Here is a 22,732-nt window from a genome sequence, read left to right on the forward strand (position 1 = left end):
GTGACAAACCTTAATGTGTGTGTTGTCACTTCAAATTTAAGGTTTATTTATATATATTTGTATGGTACATTGAGACTCTTTCTTTAAAAATACATCATTTTTTTTTTGTTTTTGTTAAATTAATAAATCTATAAAATAAAATTGCTTTATTTTTAATTCTTAATTTTGTTGGATTTTTTTCTTAGATTTTTGTTTTCTTTGTTAAATATAAAGTATTAATTATAATTAAATATTATAATGATATTCATATATTTTTATTTTGTAATGTCGGGGCTCTCATTACTATTTTTGAACATTTAAAATATTCTTATTCATTTTTTTTTTGTTTATACTTATTTCATAAAAATTAAATTAATTAAAAATGTTTAACTTTAAATTTTTGTTTGAGTGATATATATACAAGAGTTATTTTTTCTTTTAAAGTTAATGTTTTCTGTTTTTTTTTTTTTTTGTGAGTTAATTTGTATATTAACTTCAAAGATTTTATTTTATCACATAGTAGATTTAAAAACAAGATGAGGAAAATTATCACCAAGGGGAAAAGTATAGAGGAATTATATTTACTGTGTAAAAAAGTTTAGATGAAAATGTTAATTTAATAACATATATTACCTATATTTAAGACACAGAATATTTACAGTAAATTTAATGATGCTAAAATACATGAAAAAAGAAACGGAGAAAATGTTTGAAAAATTAAAATAATAAAACACGCAATGTTGGTAAGGCATTTTGCTTTTAATGAAAAATCAAATAGATCTATACACTATTAAATTTTTGCAATTAATTTTTTTTAACTCATCTCATATGACATGTGCAATAAGAATAAGTAGTGGATAATAAAATGATTCCCAAGACACGTTTATGGAGTCAAATTCATACTGTGTGAGTAGCTATTTAAGATGCACCGTAGGTAAATTCACATTCATCCCCCGACAAATGCCAGAATCAGCTGCGTGATCATTTAGAGCAGAATCCTGTTAATATTAATAACATAACTAGGCAAACAGATGTAATGTTCACAGAAAAAATTAAATAGATTTTTTAAATGCTTTAGCATTATTACTTTAACTTCCCTACTAACAGTTTTGCTTCTATAATGCTTTACAGAAGCAACAATTGCATCTGTAAAGCTTTATAGAACCAAAATTGTTTGTCGTGTTAATTTCAAAATCGCATTTCCAGACAGCCCAGGCTTTTCTGAGGTCTTTCACAAGCAGGGGCCCAAAAAAATAAATAAAGTTTTGTGAACAAAAACAGACATAAAGCAATGTAAAGCAATATTATATTATTATTTTTCCTCTCAGTGGCCCAAGAGAATAAAATTTATTCTATATTATTCTATAATATAATGCGTTGATAGCAAACATTTAAAGATTCCCCCGTTGGAAACAAGCTTTTTTCAGATAGTTGTTCTGATTTTAAATTCAACTTGGTTTGTGAGAAATTTTTAAAAATATATATATGTATTGTATATGTTATGTAGGAACCTACCCAACTTCTATAAGGATCCAGAGAAGCTTCTTCTCATGACTAATTTTACCCGTACTAAATTCGCATAAAACTTCAAAGAGTATAAAAAATGCGACATTTTTTCACTCATATTGCACATTAAAGAAGTATATTCTAATACTCTGATAATAGTGTACAAGATTTGCATCGTAGTAGTCCTTTTCAGTTAATCAAATAAGTGAATCTAAAAGTACAACTACAAAGGCTACTTTTAGCAAAGAGTCAAATATTGAACATTTTCAAACTCATTTTAGGATAGTTTACCCGCCTAGAAAATTTAAAACAAGTAGAAAAAAAAATAAGATAATAAAAAATAATAATAATGAACTTTTTTCATTTTTTTATATAGATAAACAAGTTTTGAAAACTTAACTTTAAATAAAAATAGCTAAACATAAAGTCAAACGCAACAAAGTTGCAAACAAAATTTATCTAAAAAAATAGCTCTGTTACATTTGCGATTATGATTTTCCGTTGATCGGATTCCTCAATAAAATGCCACACACAGTAAACCGACAGAAAGCTTATTTATTTATGCTTTATTCACTACATAATAATTTCAATACTTTCGTGCACAAAAGAAGGGTAGATAATTTCACTTAAAACAAAATAACTTTATTTGTCAAATGGCCCAAGTAACCTTTAAACAACGGTTCAGCGATCGTTAAGTCTTAATTAAATGTGGAAATTCTTTATAAATACGAGTTTTGTATTTAAGAGCTGTTTAAAGATTGTTAAAAATTAAACATACTTTAAGTTTCCTTAAATGTTTTGAAAAATTGAGTCGAATATTTAAAAAATCTTTCTTGAAGTATAATTAATTTTTATTTTATATTGTTTATTCCATTTATTCAAATACGTTTATTTTAACAAAGTTTTTTACTGCTTTGTCTATTACAAATACCAAATTTATTTTTATTTAGAATTTGTTCACGTTTTACACCAAATGACGATTTTTAAAAGATAGTTTCAAAATAGAGTTAAAAAATAAAGAAAAATAATATGTTGAAAATGAAACTAAAATTATAAATTTTTAATTATTAAAAAAGAATACATTTTTAAGATAAAAAGGATTTTTAAAAATAAAGCTGTCTATAGCTTTAAAGTTTATAATGATTATATGAGTAGTTTCAATACTTACTTATGATGATGATTCTGGTTTTCATAAAACCCCATTTTTTTGTATTTTCACTAAATTTTCTTTCGTAGAGAACGATTAATAAACGTCTTGTCTACTTAATGATAAGCGAAAACAATGTATGTAAATAGTTGTTAATTTATGAGAGGAATTTGGAAGTTTCATGAATAATGCAGTTTTTGTTGTTGTTGCAGATTAGACGTTTATGAACATATCCAATTATTCTATTAGAGTTGTGAGTTTATCGATTGTATTTTACTGTTAATATGCTGTTCTGTGTTGAATTGAAATTATGTTAATTGTGCTATATAGAGTATAAATACATTTGTATAATATCTCATGCGTTCAACGTTTTATATTGGTTTCGTTTCTAAAAAAAATTGCAAGTCGTTATAATTTTTAAATTCCATTTCTGTTGTTTGTTTTTAAAAGTGTTTTATATTTTTCTTATTAAATGCATTCTTATTTATAATTAGAAGATTTTAATTATAATTTTTACCGATTTGTTTTTTTTTTTTTTACCAAGGACGTCTTTTTTTTTTATTTATTATTATAAAAACGATAAATTTAATATCTTCTTTTTTTTAAATATTTTTAATATCATACTTCATTAAGTGTTTTGTTTTCCCATAAACTTTCATAAATATTTTATAATTTATATTTAACAGCTTTTTCAAAAAAAATGAACAAAAAAAAATTAATAAACATTTTAAACTTAAATAAATAACATGTAGATCATTATAAATATATTTTTTTAAATTTTTTGTTGTTGATAATTTGTTTTTATTTTTATTTTTGTTTTATATAATAATTAAGGAATGATTTTTTTGTTTTGTTATCGTGAATACGTGCTTAATATCGACCGTACGCAAATAAATCCGTTATATGGTCATCCTAATTGCATTCTCGTGCTCTAATATATATAAAAACAACAAATATTTTATTTGCTTATAATAAAGTTATATATAATAAATAACAACAATTTTAAATAATAAAAAAAAAAATAGTTCATGCAACAAATGTGGTGGTGATTGTTCTGTTTTTTTTTGTTTGTTTTAATAACAAAATTATATAATGTCAAATATTTTTAACAAAAATTATTTTATAACAAAGTAAGATTTTTAACAGAAATTTTAAGAAAGACACAAAAAAAAAAAACAAAAATTTTGTTTCGGTGTGAAATTTTGTATAAAAAATTCTGTTTTATTGATTTTTTTTTGTTGAATTTTATTATTTCTTACACTGTTGCCACATATTCGGGATTTAGATATGAGAAACCAACAAATTCAGTTTGATCTAAATTCATCATAAATACTTTGTCGGTTGGTGTTAAGTCTGTCTTCTCTGATGTAAATTGCTTATCGAAATTAGATACATCTTTGCGATGTTTCTGTTAAAGAAAATTATAAAAAATTATATTTTGTAATTTAGTTTTATTTTGATTTTGCTTACAATCTTTGGTTTAAATGGTGGTTGTACTTCACGATTTTCAATTTTCTCCCAATCAATACGTCGGAAAAATGGATGCAAACGAACATCTTCTTCACCAGTTGCACCACAACCAAGTCGTTTTGATGGTTGTTTTGTTAGGAACTGCAAATATACATATTTTAGTAATAATGATAAAAAATAGTTATTTGCTTTCGGGCAGTTCAGGTTGTTAAATGCATTCAATGTAGTTTAATAGAATAACAAGTTGCAATTAACAGTAAGTACTAATATTCTGTTAATGGAAATTGAATGTGACTAACAGACTAAAAAGACCCAATCTTAAAATACTTTTTAATAACAGCTTTCATAAAAAAGTAGTGAAATAATTCAAATATGGCAACTCTGTTTCGAAATGGTGAAAAAAGTATAGGTTTTTTTTGATTCAGCTCATGGCAAAATTATACATAAAGTCTTAAATCTCTAAAATAGGAGCTTATTACTATCCAAAAATGTTTAATATTATACAAAAATTAATTTTGAAGAAAAATGACTATTTCTAGTGTACTTTTAGCTTTTAAATAGGGTAACCGAATACAAGTTTATATTTTACGGATTACAGCTTACAGTTTTTAAGATATATGTGATGAAACATTTTTTTTTTTTAATTTTTTTGAAAGCAAGCAAACCGATAAAACTTACTTTAAGAGCTTTTATTATAGTCGAGTTATACAGGCAAATTACTTACGAGTAATAACTCGGTCAAACAGCTCGGACTTTTGATAATCTTTTATATTCAAACGTCGTCGCACATAAGGATATTTGACCCAAAAAGATGATCAAATTTATTTGTTGGTATTTTTAAATGAAAAAGGTTTATTAATGAATACAAAAATTATTTACCGTATTTTACAATTTTTACAAAAATTATTTACCGTATTTTACAATTTGTATTAACCAATAAATTTTTTTAATATAAAAAGTTACACATACGCCACAGTGACCTGCAGTTAGGATGCAAACAAAATAATTAAAACAAATTTATGGCTGACTAAACAATTACATCAGTTCACCTTTGTGGGCTATTCAATATATGTACATTGTACATATGTCAAAAGTTTACATACATGGGATTTCGGAGCTTAATAGCGAAAATGGGTTAAGTATTTTTTAACCACTAACCCAGGCAGAAAACAAATCATAAAACAAAATGGCGGAAGTTGGCTGAACTTTATATTTTCTGATATGAAAAAAAAAAAAATACTGCGAAAATTATGTATTTAATTAAAGAAGTTCGGCCAAGTTATATTACTTTTTTGTTAATTTTTCTTCTAACATAACGGTTAAACTTTCATGTTATGCTTCATCTTTTATATTTCGGCTTTAACCTCAATGGGTTAAAAATTGCCACTGTTAAAGTATTGTTTTTTTAATTTAAATTAATTTAAATCGCATTTTAAATGCTAATATGCTGATGCACTGTCATTTTCCCTTCGCCTGTAGAACGTTATCTTTAATATCTGAACAATAGAAACCATAATATAACATTTTTAGAACAAAAATTTCGAGTTTTTTTTGAGAGTTTTTTGTTCATTCTTTTCTCAGTTTGAATCATTTGAAATCTCTAAAAAAAGAGTTGATATTTTTGCTTTCAAATATTCAAGATTAATGCTTTCAGGCTCAGGAAAAACAACATAATTCAAAATGACATTATAATTCAATTTGTCCTTTTCACATTGCACATATGTGCGGCAATTTTTAATAATAAAGGATAAATTATTTCTAATTAATTGACGCTTGAAAAAAGACCATCAAAATCGGAGCTGTTCGTCCGGGTTCTGTTCTATTCTTCGATTTTTTTTTAAGAAGAGACAATTTTACATCTCTGTTGTCAGTTTACAAATTAAGCAAATTACACATATTTTTCTTATTAATTTTGATCATGCATCATAAAATGCATTTTGAAGTTAAATTGAAAATTTTAAAATGCACTTTCTTTGTTTGGTCCCGAGATATCAGTCTCCGAATGTAAGAAAACAAATGTTTGGATTTAAATATCTCAACAACTACGCCTCCAATAAACTTTTAGTTTTTAGTTATGAATTGGGTTTTAAACGACCTTTCTTTGTTTTACAACACGATGAATTCGGAGGAAATTTTATAAAATGCATTTTTTTTCGGTAAGGGGACCCCTTAAATTTTGTTCGGAAATCTGGAAAAAATAAATTTGTATTATTTTTACGTAAATGCATAGGGCTGTTCACTGTAAACTCATATCCGTAAACTAAAACTTGTTTGTAGACTTTGTTCCGCAGATATCAAAATCCGAATGTAAGAAAAAAAAATGCTTCTATGCAAATTAACTCAGCAACCAGACCTCCAAGAAACTTTTCATTTGCTGTTATGAATAAAGCTTAAAGAGATCTTTTGATTTCTCACTACTAACCTAGAAAGAAATAAATACGCTACTTAAGATAAAACGCAGAGATAAGAAATGTCACTTAGTGAAAAATTGCTTAAAATTAAAACAATTTTTCTTTCTTCCATCTTAATTTCACCATCAAACCCAAATCTCTCTCCCAAATAATAAAACTTCCATTTAATTTTTTAGTTAATAGCTACGTCTTTTGCATAACTATCACTCCATAGATTAAAATAAATTTCATGAAATTCCTAAGTGTGTTAAAACGTGACGATGACGCGGTAAAATTGAATCTTCTACAAATACTAAACTTAACAAACAACGAGACTATACACACAAACAAACATATTCCATGCCCTTTAACAAGTAAAATACTTCCACGAAAAATTACCAAGTATTCGCAGCACCAAACCCATCCAAACCACCACTCATAAGTTTGATGCTAAATTTAAGCAATCTCTCTCTGGTGGAATATAAATCACCTTAAAGGACACCACACTATCATCACACGCCTACCATACTTTTTAATGAAATTTCATAAATTACCTTCACCCATTTCTCTCCTACCCATCATCGCACGTACCTACACGTACCGACTACATACACATCAAATTAATTAATTTCCCCTAACAACTCACCCCTTTGCAGGCTTCTTTGGCCTCTTTGCTTAAGCTCTTGGGATACGACACATTATGGTCTGTAATTGCAGCAAACAATTCCTCCTCGTCTTCGCCATCGAATGGAGGTTGCCCTACAAGCATCTCATAGAGTAAAACACCATAAGCCCACCAATCCACTGACTTGCCATAGGGCTGATAAAGGATTATCTGTATAAGGAATGCACAACAAAAAAAAAAAAAATAAATTGAAAATTTAAAAAAATAAAGAAAATGCAAAAAAAACATATTCCTTAAAAACATTATATTAAGTATTTATATTATCATTGTTTTTCGAGAAAATGCCCATGTTCATATAAAAAATAGTCGTGGGAGAGTTTATACCTCTGGGGCAATATAGTCCGGTGTACCACAAAACGTCTTTGTTGTTTTATCTCCAGCAATACCCTCTTTGCACATACCAAAGTCAGCGATTTTGACATGTCCATCTGCGTCCAAAAGGACATTGTCCAACTTTAAATCACGATACAAAATCCCTTTTGTGTGTAAAAAGAACAATCCTGCGGCGATTTCTGCAGCATAGAATCTACAAGGATATAACATTGAACAAAAAAATATATAATATTAAATTCGAGGAAAAGTATGTATAGGTACATCTATATAAAAAATTTATTTATCTTCACATGAGTTAGAGTGGTTTAAAAAAGCATTTTATGAAACACAACATTATTAAAAAAAATAGCAGGATACCCACTTGTAAGGGAATGAGAGTGAAAATGATGTTTTTGAAATTGTCAGGAAAAATAACGAGTCATTTTTTTCATATTAAATTTGAACAGTTTCAAGAAAATATTTTTGTCATGTTTGGTGGCTTAACATAATGAATGCAATAAAAATATAATTTATTTTTGTGTGATTTTAATAATTTAGGGACACACTAAAAGTGGCTAAAAAAACATTTTTAAAATTTACTTTAAAATAAAAAGCAAAACAAATTTTTTTTTAAATGTTTTTCGTTTTTATAGAATCACAAGAAATCAATATTTAATATAGAAAACAATGTTGCGCATACGCCACAGTGTACTTCTCAAACAGAAGATTTTAAATGACCTGTGAACCGACAAGGTGACATGGCGACAAGGCGACATGACGACAAGGCGACACACAGTGCGGCGATTGTATGGAGATGGTGGACAAAAATCAATTTTCCAAAAAGGAATTGATTTTGCAAAGAAAAATTGTTGTAGATGTAATTAAGAGAAAATCTAAAAAATTTGACGAAACGCCCACGCCCACTTTTGTATATGATTATTTATACATATCTAAAAAACAGCGTGCACCATTTAATTCAAATTTAGGAAATTTGATTATCTAGATGAGTGTAAAAATAAAAAAATAGTTTCGACCCTTTCCGCCCCTTGCCACGCCTACTTTTGTATATGATTGTTTATACCTTAAAAACGGTTTGCACCATTTGCACCAAATTTAGGAAATTTTATTACCTAGATGAGTTAAAAAAATATAAAATAGCTTTGACCCTCTCCGCCCTCTGCCACGCCCACTTTGACGACGCTTCTAAGTGTAGTGTTTGTGTCTTCCATGACTAGTTCTACTTTATCAAGAGGGGAAACATTTTGCAGATAGGTTAAAATGCTATCAGGAAGTGTAAGTCTATTTTTAAGATTAGCTTCATGATGCTTCTCGACGAAAGCATGAACATTGTTCCCATCCTCGAGGTTTGAGTCAAAAAACGTATTTTAGATCATTTTTAAATTGTATGTAGATAACATTTTTTATCTTCAATTGATACAGAATAATTATTATCATATTCAATTCGTGATTTTTTTTATAAAAATTAATTTTTAAAAATTTTTAAATTTTTAAAGATTTGACCTTGTCCTAGAAATGTTGAAAATTTTTCAGGTTAGCAAAAATTAGCATGAAAACTTTACATTTCCGCAAAGTAAAATATTAATACAGTGTAACGACACTAAAAATGTTACTATACTTTGCTAAAATTAATTTATAAAAATAACCAAAATGGAAAAAAGCGTTAAAAAGCTGTTTTTTTATGCATTGCTTCCCCCTCGGATCAAGATTAATGTCGAAATTTATCAATTTTTTTCTTAAAACACTTTATGTGGCAGTTGCTAGTATTTAACTAATTCAAAATAAACTCAATATCTTCATCTTCACCCCTGTTTTTTCCAAAACAAATCCACCTTTCAAAAAGTCGTTCATTTTTTCGATAATTCACTAAAATTCAAATTTATTTAAAAAATTAAATATAACTACTCATACAAGTTCTCAATGTATCCATGATTATTATTCACAAATACAAAAAAAAAAAAAACTTTGGTATTTTTCTTACACGAACCAAATGAAAATGCACAAAAATAAAATCTCGAGCTATCACAATGACTAAAATTTTTTTCAGTGCTTTTGAAATACCCGCTAATCCCCCAAAATGAGCAAAACAAAATTAAAAACAGCCAAAAACAGTAATTTAACATATGCTTGACCAGCTCCATAGCCTAGAAGATCAATATTGGAATTTTATTTTTTTTATTTTTGTCCACTAGTCAACGCACCGTGCGACATGGCAACAAGGCTACAAGGCGACAAGGCGACATGGCGACAAGGCGACATGGTGACATGGCAACAAGTATTAATAATTTTTGGTGCTATTTTTAATGCCTTGAACAAAAATACAGGATTTTGACTTTTAAGAATCAAGTTTTATTAAAGAATTTATTGTTTAGAAAGATTTTCCAGATTGTCACCAAGAATTTTTTTAATTTATCAATTTATTTTGATGAATTTTCGAATTTATAACAAGCTTTCGGTATCCATTTTGTGTTATTTTTTTGTTTGTTTTATTGTTAAGGGTTCAAAAATGCCTAAAATACAAACCTACATCTTTTTTTTTACTTACACAGCAACGGGTTCCTTAAACTTTCCAAACTGTTGAATTTGGAACATCAAATCTCCGCCATTTACGTATTCCATAACAAAAAATAGCCGATCCTTTTTAAATTTCATAAATAATCAGAAAATCCTTTTTGTTAAAAAACAACCAACTTACCATAGTTTGGAAGCACGAATGCAACTGTACAAGGAATGGTGGTTTTTCGCCCAAGGCCAGGACTCTCTTTTCAATCATCGTACACTCAACATCATCATCCTGAATGATGACATCTTTTTTCAAAATCTTAATCGCATACAATTCTTCTGTTCCTTTTCGTTCAGCCAACATTACCTGGTGATGAGAGTGTCATATAAAATAAAAAAAAAAAAAAAATAAACAAATAAGCCAAACAAAAGACGACAAAAAATTGGTTTGGATTTAACCTTCAAGAGGAAATGATTACCTTTCCAAAAGATCCTTTGCCCAAGACTTTGATAAAATTGAAATCCGAGGCTCGAATCATGTCACGTTTGGATGCAATATGTGTTGTATTTGTATCACTTCGCATGACAAGGGGTTTCTTTGTTGATGCTCTCTATACAATAAACGAAGATACAAAGAATATCATGAAAAATTGAAAAAGTTCAAGGATATGTCTTGGAATTTTTTTTTTCAGTTCCTTTCGGTTCTGTGTCAAGATAATAATTACCCTCATTTGGCTCTTGAGTTTGATCAAATCTTGTGTGGCATCGGCACAAGGAACATTATAGAATTCACCTTCTTCCTGTGTGAGCAATTTAAACCATCCATTTGCGGGATTCTAAGGTAATTTGAAATTGTTATTTTTTTTTTCATTTATTTGTATTTCACACATATAGATTTTATTTGAAGAAAAAACAAGGATTTTCATTTCACCTTTATAACTTCTGATATGCCAAAGGATAACGAGCCCATAAAATCATTCCTGGATGTTCTATCCCAATCCCAAACCTCAATAAGAACACGACGATCTTTGTCTTCTGGCTTAAGTTCACTAAGGACAATAAGAAAAAAATACAAAGTTGAAGAGCGAAGAAAAGAAAATTACCTTGAAATTCGAATTTAAAAAAAAAAAGAAATAAGAAAAAAAGGGGTTTTCAAACTCACTAGGTGATAGTTTCATGCCACACGGGATTTAAACAGGCTTTAATGGTCCGTGTTTTTTTCTTGGATTTTTCATGTTCATCCGGAATTAGTTTGACTTTGACATATGGGTCACTTAAGCCATTTGGATCCATGGGAATGAGGTTAGCACCTTCGTTAACTAGAAATAGAAAAAAAAAAACAAGATAAGTAAAGATTTATTTGTTAGGAAAATTCTTTAGAGTTTTATATAAAAAAGCTATTTCCTAGAATTTCACATTAAGATGTGACATGTGGAAAAAATAAACCTTTTGAATCTTAAGGATTGCGTAGAATTTGCATACTAACCCAAAACGTCTATGTGACTTTAGATGGAAAGGTCAATTTTTTGCATGTCGATTCTAATTTCCACAAACAAAATGTTTAAGGATTAAAAAAAAGTTGAAACAGAAGTAGCATCTTATAAGAATTATATTTGTCGTTTTTGAATAACTCATAAAGCCTTCAAATAACCTTTGTGGATAAACCAAAACGTCTTAAACAGGAAATATTTTGAAGCCCTGGAGCTCGAGATAACAATCAGATATGCAATACTGTATGTCTGTCAGTCTATATCTAGCTTAAACTAATGCCTTTGTTACTGAAGTGCCTTAGAGGAAATGAGGATAATAAATATAAGTAAAAAAATTCAAGTATTTTAAAATTCACTATTGGACATGAATTTTGGTGCATGGGTTTTTTTTTTCGTTACGCAGATGTTTTTTTAGACTCGTGAACCCTAAACACGCCACATATATATTGACCTCATGATCAGATTCAGATTACAAACTTTCAACGATTGAACTTGTGACTCTAGTGGTAGTGGAGAATGCAAGGTGGACCGAAAATTGAAGTCGTTCAAACACAAACGGCATATCGGTTAGTATCATCGTGAGCCTCGGAATGAAAACTTCAAGCATTCATTATTTTTGTGGTTAGTAATGATGTCTGGGAACATTTTTTTTAAGAGTTCGTGTTTCCATGAGACATAGTATTCGGTCGATTAGACCAAACGACAGCTCGTTTTTATAGTAAGTTAGCCAGTGTGAATCCTCCTTCATTGAGGCAAAAAAACGCAACGTAAAATGTAATATGTTCAACGTTGATTTAATGTTGAAAAAACTAACAGGAAATATCTTCCAGTGGTTGCCAATTTTTTCATTTTTTTATTTAAATTGATGTTTTTTTCCAAAGTTGAAACAACTTTGATTTGGTGATGAATCGTAGATATCAAATATGATTTTTTTTTTCTCAAAAACCCGTTCCTGAAACTTGCTTTGGCGAATCTTGAGTTCAAATTATAAAGTGTTTTTTATGCAAAACTATTTTAAGGGAAGCCAGATTGTCTTAGTTTCAGTGACATAAGATCCATCGTCGTAAAATACCTTAAGTTCATGTGCCATAAGTTTGGAATTTTTTTAAATGATGTTTTTAGACAAAATGCACATTATGGACATGATGAATTTTATTTGGATGCATAAGATGCGAAAATCTTGTAGTGCCTAGTGGGCTTATTCCACAAACAAAATGCATTAACAATGCAGTTTTTTTTAAGTATCCTGTATCCTTCTCCTGGTGCTAGCCTAACTCTCCATCAATTTTTAGCTAAATCGGTTCAGCAGTTCTTCAGTCATAAAATCACCTAAAATTCAATAAAAATCATTCCAAAAAATAATAATAACATTTTGTTTGGAGTATTCAAAATAGATTTTTGCCGAACGTTAGACCTACCTGATATGCACAAAAACTATTAAGGATAGGCGTATGGTATGACCTTTTAAACCTTCTCTGGACTTCCACAAATAATTCAAGACCAAAATTAGGAAAATCTGTCAAGCCGTTCTCGAGTTTTAGCGAGACTAACGAACAGCATTTAATTTTTATATATTTTAATAAAAAAATTGAATCAGTAGTTTGGGAGAAACCAGATTAAAAAAAAAGAAACGCTTCGAATACAAAAATTATTTAAATGGTAAACTTTGTCTAAAAACTATTACTTAAATCTATAGATAAATCGTAGGAACCGTTTTTAAGAAAATTAAACTTTTCCAAAATTAGTATTTATATGACAGGTACCATAATTTTTGTTCCAACAAAATTAATTAAAAAAAAAAAACGATCTGTATAGGATCCAAAAACTATCATGCAAAAAAATTAAGCCTTATTGAGAATTGAGATTAACCTCAAACATCTGTTGCTACCATTCAGGCTTATACAAATATGAACTAATTTTAAGTAGACTTGGGGATTACTCCGGGAATCGCAAGAAATCCAAAAAAAGAAAAAAAAAAAATACTGTTTTTCACTCTAAGCCGACTATTGATAAAAATTTTCAAGAAAAAATAGGTTCGTTCCACACTCAGTTTGAAACTGCCGAAATTAGTAATATTTGGTTATTTTTGGTCAGAGTCTGTTCCCAACTTCAAAAATTGTATTGAAGAGAGTGCTCACGAGAGAGTAAAAAATTTACCCACCCTGACAAATTTAGCCCAAAGAATTTCTTCCGGCAGAAATATGAGTTCTGTCAAATGAAAAGTTGAAGTATGTCAAAAAAATAAATAAAAAAGAAAAAAAATCAAACTGTAATGATTTTTAAATTGAATCGCGTTTACGTGTTCTTTGCATTAAAAAAGTGTTTATGTTTATCGAATTAAGCATAAAATATGAAATTGTGCTGTGTAATGGTGTTCAACTTGTTCCAGACTTTTTGGCAGTTTTCGTAGTTTTATTTTGTACTGAGAGAATTCTCTCCCAACTCTCATTAATTTGACAGACTTCCTAATTTAGTGGACAAAAAGTATGGAACAGACCTAATGTTTCAAATAAATTCATTGGTCGTTTTCAAATTATTGATTTTTCAAGAAAAAAAAAAAAAAATATGAGTTTATATTTTAATCCAAAAATATTTTTTTCTGAAAAATTTACCTCTCGTATTTTCTTAATCCAAATCGTTGGAGTCGTTTGTGAGAAAAACAAGCATTTCTATTTTGATCTAATGGGAAGTACCGTTCATTTTGGTGCTATATCTAGAGAATCATTCAAATCAAAACCCTTAACTGCTCACTCAAGCAAATCGGTTGAGTATCGAGACCAACAAAGTCAAATTTGTGTACAAGTATTACATTTTAAAAACCTTTCCATCTACATATATATTTGTTTCTATCTATGTGCAGCTTTCTGCAATAAAATCAAACACACCTTTCCTGCAATATAATATAATTAAGATATTATCTTGGCTGCGGAAGGATATGCTTTCAATACATTATGCCGACCTCGATCTTCGATTTTCTTAATGAATATTAGACCAGTGCCGAAGCCTTCAAAAACATTAAAAAGGAAGAAAAAATCATAGTAGGATGAAACCCATTGCAAAAGGAGGTGAATATGATAAAAATGAAGGGACAAATAAATTACGGGCGAGCCGAGTTCGGGAAGTGGTAGGGTTGAGTTTATATCTCGATTTCCGGCAAAACTACAAGTCCTATGGAAAAAAGTTGTATGGCAAGGTTGTAGGTAATAAAAAGATCTACAACTTATGTATTGACAATTTTTTCACATAACCTCATAATTTATGTGAAAAATTCAAAAAACCGAGTTTTTGGTTTTTTATTTTTATCTTTTTCAAAAAAATGTACATGTTCTCGGTAAATGCAAAAAGCTTGAATTCGAAAATTTTTTTATCATTATTAAAAATTTTGGACTATTTATTAAAATGTACACTTTAATTACTCAAAAACCGTAAGATTTTATGTTACATTGATTAATGTTACGGTTTTTGAGTAATTTAAGTGTAAATTTTAATAAATAGGCCAAAATTGTAAATAATGATAAAAAAATTCGAATTTTAGCTTTTTTTCATTTTTTGCATTTAGCGAGAACATGTACTATGGTATACTAATGTAAATTTTTGTTTACACTATTGGAAAGTAGAGATTTTAACGAACAAATTGCTCACCGATTTTTTGAAAAAAGCTGATATTTTGACACGTGAATTTTCCATTGAAAATTAGGGTGTTTTTTTTGGTATTAAGTAAAAAAAAAGGTTAAAAAATAAATATTTTAAATCAAATAAATTACTTTGTATTCGGGACATAATAAGGTAAGTTTTCACCAAATTTCGTAGAAAAAAAAAAACATTTTTTTGAAAAAGATAAAAATAAAAAACCAAAAACTCGGTTTTTTAAATTTTTTACATAAATTTTGAGGTTATGTGAAAAAATTGTCAATACATAAGTTGTAGATCCTTTTATTACCTACAACCTTGCCATACAACTTTTTTCCATAGGACTTGTAGTTTTGCCGGAAATCGAGATATACCATTTTTTACCATTAAAAACTCAACCCTACCACTTCCCGAACTCGGCTCGCCCGTAATTTCTTTTTCCCTTCATTTTTATCATATTCACCTCCTTTTGCAATGGGTTTCATCCTACTATGATTTTTTTTGGTTTCATCGACCCTGGGCTATATTGAACCAGATGTCTTTGTCTTTCAATATCTAAAAGCATGATATTTGGCAAATAAATTTAAAATTAAAGATCCTGAATTTAAAATTATATATCATGGACATGAAAACTTGATTTATTTTTGTTTTCAAGGCAAACGCGACATCATTCTCATTGGTATCCTTGGATGTTTTTTACTTCTCTGCCTTCTATCTATGTAATCTGAGTTCATTAGGAATCCATCCATCTTGAAAAGTGCCCGACCATACTCTCAAGAATCATCTGATTTAGACTTTTTCAAAAGAAAAATGAGGACATGTTTTTTTTTGCGCTTCGTCCTTTTTTGAATGGAAAGTGGAATCATCAAACCCATCATTTGGTTGAGCTACACTCTCATTATCTGTCTCTATCTCAGTTGGCAGAAAAGTAGTATATTGTCCAAGTCATATATACATGATTGCATTGAATTTCTGCGAGAAAATAATGTCTAATGGACGAAAGGACGAAAAGACGTGGTGCCATCATCATCATCGTAGTATTTCTAAAGACAGTCGTTTTTGTCGTCGTCGTAATGATAAATGTAATCAGAGGCTCTCACAGAGTTTGAGTTCTATAGACTTTCTAACGAACAAAATTTATAGGGAAGAAAATGTTCAATTGTAGTGACAGAGATTTCTTGTAATGGACTTTCTTAGAAAATTGTTTTTAAGATGTGTACCTCTCAACTCGCAATGAATTTCCAATTATCTTCATGGGGTTTTTCCAATTTGAATAAGGACAGCGTAGAAGATATGGAACAACTGTCAACTGCTGAGACGAAAAGAGAATAAAGTTGTAATAAAATTTTGTTTATGGACGACGTAAAATTTGACTTATGTAGAAGGTATAAGGTACCGACTCTGACAAGTTTAATTCTAAGAAAAAGCATTCAGGCAAATTATTGCGAATTTAACTTTTGTACTTTTGCATGACATTTGTAAGTTTTCAACTCAAAACAAATTTGGAAAAGGTTTTTTTTTTTTTTTTCATTTTCTGCGAATTCCTGGTTGAAGGGATATTACTTTGAATAATTGTTATTATGCCAATGTCCTTATAAAGATTATTTCTGGTAGCAATCAAATATATTGTTAGAAAGTTACAGCAGTAAGGTAAAAGTATGAACATTTTGCAAGGCTCTTTGTTATGAAACTAATTTTGTATTGTTTTTACTGAAATGTTTGCAAGAAAACTTTTGCGAAAGAAAATTTTGCTATATAGGTATTGTTGAAAATGATCACTTATAATTTATTAAACTAATTATTGATTTTGATGCAGTAGGTGTACAAAAATAATAAACCAGCGCTAAAATATTTTTGTTTTGTTTTTACGATAACGAATGCGGTGAAATATTTTTAAAAGGGCAAATTTTAGTTCAAGTTTCATTGGGCATTATAAGAATTTTTAATGTTTAAATCACATTATGTTTTGTCAGTTTTTGTGTGGTTGGCGATATTTTAATGCATTTATTTTTTAATTCCATGAGAATGCATTTTCGTACGGTAAATACCTTTTGATTTGTTTTATTAAATTTATTCAGAAAAACAAAACCCTAGTGAAAAAGATTAGCAATCTTATCTGTCTGATTTTTGTTTATACATATATACCTATGTATATTATGTATTAAAAAAATACATTTTGAAAAATTACACTTGTTAACGAGAGTTTTGTTGTCGAAACAAAAATATGTTTCTCTGAAGGTTTTCGATTTCTTTTTCGAGACCTTTAAATCTTTCCGATATCTTTATTATTGCCCCAGATACCTATCTTCAGTTCAGTAATAAAAGTATTCTAAGTATTGTGCTGTCTGGGAATATCTTCAAATAAGATGTAAAGAATGTGACTTTCTAACGTCACTTAAAAAAAAAAAAAACAAATAGGTACATTAGGGTGGGTCAAAAAAATCGATTTTTTTTTTTTTGATTTGGTACTCCGAAAAATCGATTGCTAGACCCCTCTAGAATATACACGCCAAATATGAGCTCTTTATATTAATGGGAAGGTCCTCCGCTTTGCAATTTTCCATTTTTACATCAAGCTTCTACTAAAAAAAAATAATTTTTTTATTAATTGACTTTTTAGCAAATTTCTTTTCATATTCTTGTAGGAAATTGAACGCTCTACAAAAAAGGCCTTATACACTTTTTTCGTTTATCTAACCGTTGAATAGATATTTGAGGTCCAAAAATCGAGAAAATTTTTAAAAATTCGTTTTTTGTTCTTAATTTTGTAACAAATTGAAAAATTATAATGATCAAACGCGCAAGACATATTCTTGTTGGAAATTGATTGCTCCACAAAAAAGGTCTTATTAACTTTTTTCATTAATCTAACCATTCTAAAGATATTCGAGGTCAAAGTTAAAAAAAAATATAAAAACATTTTATATTTTTAAAAAATTTCTAATTCACTGAAACTTTATTATTTTCAAATTAGCAAGATATATTCTTGTAGGGGCTTAAACGTTCTACAAAAAATTCCTTGGAATGAAATTGATTGCTTTAACCGTTTAGAAGATATTCGTATCCAAACCAATGCTCACTGATTTCAATAGTTTTCTTATGACCCGTATGCATTGCGATTTGGATACGAATATCTTCTAAAAGGTTAAAGCAATCAATTTCATTCCAAGGAATTTTTTGTAGAACGTTTAAGCCCCTACAAGAATATATCTTGCTAATTTGAAAATAATAAAGTTTCAGTGAATTAGAAATTTTTTTAAAAATATAAAATGTTTTTATATTTTTTTTTAACTTTGACCTCGAATATCTTTAGAATGTTTAGATTAATGAAAAAAGTTAATAAGACCTTTTTTGTGGAGCAATCAATTTCCAACAAGAATATGTCTTGCGCGTTTGATCATTATAATTTTTCAATTTGTTACAAAATTAAGAACAAAAAACGAATTTTTAAAGATTTTCTCGATTTTTGAACCTCAAATATCTATTCAACGGTTAGATAAACGAAAAAAGTGTATAAGGCCTTTTTTGTAGAGCGTTCAATTTCCTACAAGAATATGAAAAGAAATTTGCTAAAAAGTCAATTAATAAAAAAATTATTTTTTTTTAGTAGAAGCTTGATGTAAAAATGGAAAATTGCAAAGCGGAGGACCTTCCCATTAATATAAAGAGCTCATTTTTGGCGTGTATATTCTAGAGGGGTCTAGCAATCGATTTTTCGGAGTACCAATCCAAAAAAAAGAATTTCGATTTTTTTGACCCACCCTAAGGTACATGTAGGTTCTGGCAAATAAGGTCCTACCCTTTGAATAAAACAGGTACTTGTCATAGAAGGGGTTTCTTGATGTCTAACTTTCGCTTCAACGACGAAACCAGTTTCAACAAAAATTTTTGTACAAAAACGTTTTAGTAACCTTTGCCAAAATTAAGAAAAAAATGAACACGACCGACTCAGTTGGTATTGCCATGTTAAAAGGAGCCTCGACCTCGATATCATAACAGCGCCGAGAAAAGGAAGAAGAAGAATGCCAAAATTAAGAAATATTTTCAAAACAATGGGTCTGTTTGGGTACTGCATAAAACAGAAATATATGTTTCTACTTTTGTCAAAAATATTGTGCAAAACTACACAATTTCAGAGTACCCAAACAGGAATTGGGCTGAAAATGTTGAAAAAAGTAGAAATATTTCTGTTTTAGGCAGTACCCAAACAGACCTAATACTTTTAGATATTTTTTTAACGAAGTTTCAATTTTTGTTTTGAAAAATCATACATATTTTCGAAAACTGGCTACTGAATTATTTTGAAATTTTCATTCATTTCATTGTCCATTAATATTTCTGTTTTATGACTCTACCAAATTTTTAATAATTTTCACACGTTTCTTCTTATGATAAAAATTGATTACAATGTTGTAGTTTTTTTTATGGAAAAATTGATAATATCGCACCCTCAGTGCAAAAGAGCGAGAACTCAAAAAAGTTCATTTCGAGAAAACGCTTCTGCAAAATACATACTGACTCTAAACTTTCCCCTATAACTTTCCATGGGACAGCAATTTCCATAATGTCAAAGCTCTATTACAAGAACCATTATGTTTATTTTGTAGTTTTAATAAATTTATTTTTTAAAATTGTTTAAATTAGGAAAGAGTTTGACTTTTGATATAGTAGGAATTGGATACAAACAGTCATAATCTTTCGAATTTTTCGTTTACGTTAACAAGAACCCCTTCAAAAGAAAGGTAATTTAAAAAGCAACATTTCCTCATCATTATCTCAAAAATGTCATTGACTTATCGCTTTTTTGCACTGAGGGTGCGATATGTACGTATAAATTATATTTTTAATTAAATTTTGTAATAAATTTAATAAACCTTAAAATAAAAATTATATAAAAAATGTTTTTGACCGTTAAATTAAGTATTATTTTTTCGTATGCAAAAATTGAAAATCTTAAAAATAATATTGAAGTATACCACTAAAAATAAAATATTAATAGACGCATAAACCAAAGTTTCAAAAAAGTTTTTAAGTCCGTTTTCAAAAAATTGATTTTGCAAAAAAAAAAAACTTAAACGTTAGATCCAAAAATTAACAAATTTTGAGAGAATAAGGTGCTGTTATTTTATGGATTTAAAATTTTTGATCAAATTCTCAAAAAAAAAAACCATCATTACTTCTTCAACGCCTATATAAATTGATAAGATTTGTAATATTTCCATAGATTTTTTTTCGTCATGTTGCCATCTTTGGAAAAAAAAAATAAAATTTGAAATTGTACAATTTTTGAAATGCTTCTATTGTTTGCTCCGAATGAAACTTTTAAACAACTATCCCTTATAAAGTCGTTTGTCGTTTAGAAGAGTAATTAAAGCAAATTATTAGGGAACCCGGCCGAACAGCTCTGATTTTGACGATTTTTTTTCAAACGTAGGCAATTAAAAATACTTTAAATTCTTCTTCTTCTTCTTCTTCTTCTTCCTTTTTCTCGGCGCTGTTACGATCTCGATGTCGAGGGGATCATAACTATCCCACGTAACTGCTTCACACTAGTGATCCGCCTGTGGGGTTCGCCGGGTTGACCTCAGAAATCGGCGGCAAGCCTCCCGGTTTTGTATTGTTCCATTTCTAAGGCCAACTGAATGCTGGTGGTTTTGCATTTGCTTGTACCAGGAGTTTTTAGGCCTACCTTTCTTTCTATTTCGTGTTGGAACGTTGTATGATATTGCTTTTTTGACGGGGTTCTCAGGATCTCTCCTTTGAACATGGCAATACCAACTGAGTCGGTCGTGTTCAATTTAAATACTTTAAATTCTATAGATTAAAAATTGCCGATGTTGCCGTATTGCTTTTTAAAATTAAAATTAATTTTTTTTTGAACAAAACCATTTTATATTATCAGTTGAATTCCGAAGCAGAAAAGGTAATATACAGGGTGTCCCACAGACACCGCCCCAAACGAAAACCATGGATTCCTGAGGTCATTTTAAGTCGAAAAACTTAAGAGGTAATTTTCTCGTTTTCGTCCCGTTTTCGAGTTACCACGGTTTTTATGATTTTTGTTCTCTTTTCCCTTATCTGGCTTTATCTTTGCCAAGCTACGTTTGATTTAAAAGATTTTTTTTACAACCAATTAAGAATTTATTACAGTTTTAGTTTGTCTCAAAACTTTTTTTTCTGCGGACAACCGTTTCTCCACAATTTTGCATCAAATACAATTTTCTTCGTTTTTTAAGTTGTTTTTTACACTTTCATATCATTTAAGTCAAAAAAAAAAAAACACGTTAATGAGTATTAATTTTTTGTGCTTTTTATTAAAGCCCAGTTTATTTTAATAAAAATAAATAACTTTTATTTCATAAAAAAGGTTACTGAAAGTAATTAAAAAAAATAAACAAACTGAGTGAATTAAAAAAAAATAATTTTTAAATACAAAATTTATTTAAATGAATTAAAACTTTTTCTGAGCTTTATTTATTTGTTCTTTTCTTAACCACAACAGCTCAGAAAAAGTTTTTAATTCATTTAAATTAACTTTGTATTTAAAAATTATTTTTTTTTTAATTCACTCAGTTTGTTTTTGTTTTCACGAAGAAAATTGTATTTGATGCAAAATTGTGGAGAAACGGTTGTCCGCAGAAAAAAAAGTTTTGAGACAAACTAAAACTGTAATAAATTCTTGATTGGTTGTAAAAAAATCTTTCAAATCAAATGTAGTTTGGCAAAGATAAAGCCAGATAAGGAAAAAGAGAACAAAAATCATAAAAACCGTGGTAACTCGAAAACGGGACGAAAACGAGAAAATTACCTCTTAAGTTTTTCGACTTAAAATTACCTCAGGAATCCATGGTTTTCGTTTGGGGCGGTGACTGTGGGACACCCTGTATATCACACTTTTGAAAAAAAAATTAAAAATTGCTTCAATTTCAATGGGTGTTTTTGGTAAAAACTGAATTTTTGCATTGATTTTCTCGAAGATTTTGGCAAATAAGAACTTTAAACTTTTGATATTTAACTTTCAACAATAAGGACTATTGAATAAATAAAAAAATAACTTTAAAATTTTTGAAAAAAAATTTTTGTTTACTAAAATCTTCAATTAAATTTAAAAAATCAAAACGGCAACACCGGCAATTTTTAATCTATAGACCTTATAGACTCCACTAGCTTATCTATGAAAAAATACTTATTCTTCACATTAAATTTCAAGAAAAAAAAAACATTTAATTGAAACACGATATAATAATAAATATAATAATAAATAAGTTGGAAAACTAAATTAAACAAGTCTATAAACCCTCAATTTAAGTTTTCTTGTTCTGCAATTTGTAAGAATTAAATAAAATTATATATCTCATTCATGTTCTTAATCTTCTACAAGACTAATGTAATATTGTATGAAATATCCTATTGACAACCATATGGGAAATTCTCAGATTTAATCAAAATCAGTTTGGTAATTTAGAAATATATATATTATAATATTATTCAAAACAAAACACAATATTATTATTCTCAAAAGCATACGGCATAATTTCCTTATCTAGAAACACAATGCAGCTTTTGATATATATTTTTCTTCAGGCTCATTCATTCACTCATC

General features: G+C 28.6%; 1 protein-coding gene across 4 annotated transcripts in view; it reads right to left on the reverse strand.

Moving 5' to 3' along the window:
* Window positions 1–3,431: 3,431 nt before the first annotated feature.
* The window catches only part of LOC129918321 (protein kinase C, brain isozyme), a 246,542-nt gene continuing 227,241 nt past the window's right edge, over window positions 3,432–22,732 (reverse strand). For all 4 annotated transcript variants that reach the window (XM_055998797.1, XM_055998796.1, XM_055998795.1 and 1 more), the window contains 11 exons: window positions 11,172–11,328; window positions 10,941–11,058; window positions 10,735–10,845; window positions 10,489–10,620; window positions 10,203–10,376; window positions 10,053–10,144; window positions 7,502–7,703; window positions 7,139–7,327; window positions 4,103–4,243; window positions 3,892–4,040; window positions 3,432–3,563 (listed from right to left, as the gene is read on the reverse strand). In XM_055998797.1, coding sequence (XP_055854772.1) covers window positions 3,545–3,563; window positions 3,892–4,040; window positions 4,103–4,243; window positions 7,139–7,327; window positions 7,502–7,703; window positions 10,053–10,144; window positions 10,203–10,376; window positions 10,489–10,620; window positions 10,735–10,845; window positions 10,941–11,058; window positions 11,172–11,328 — 1,484 coding nt within the window. In that variant the 3' untranslated portion in view covers window positions 3,432–3,544. The remainder of the gene's footprint in view (window positions 3,564–3,891; window positions 4,041–4,102; window positions 4,244–7,138; window positions 7,328–7,501; window positions 7,704–10,052; window positions 10,145–10,202; window positions 10,377–10,488; window positions 10,621–10,734; window positions 10,846–10,940; window positions 11,059–11,171; window positions 11,329–22,732) is intronic.

Source organism: Episyrphus balteatus, chromosome 4, assembly GCF_945859705.1.
Source record: "Episyrphus balteatus chromosome 4, idEpiBalt1.1, whole genome shotgun sequence".
Taxonomy (NCBI): Eukaryota; Metazoa; Arthropoda; class Insecta; order Diptera; family Syrphidae; genus Episyrphus; species Episyrphus balteatus.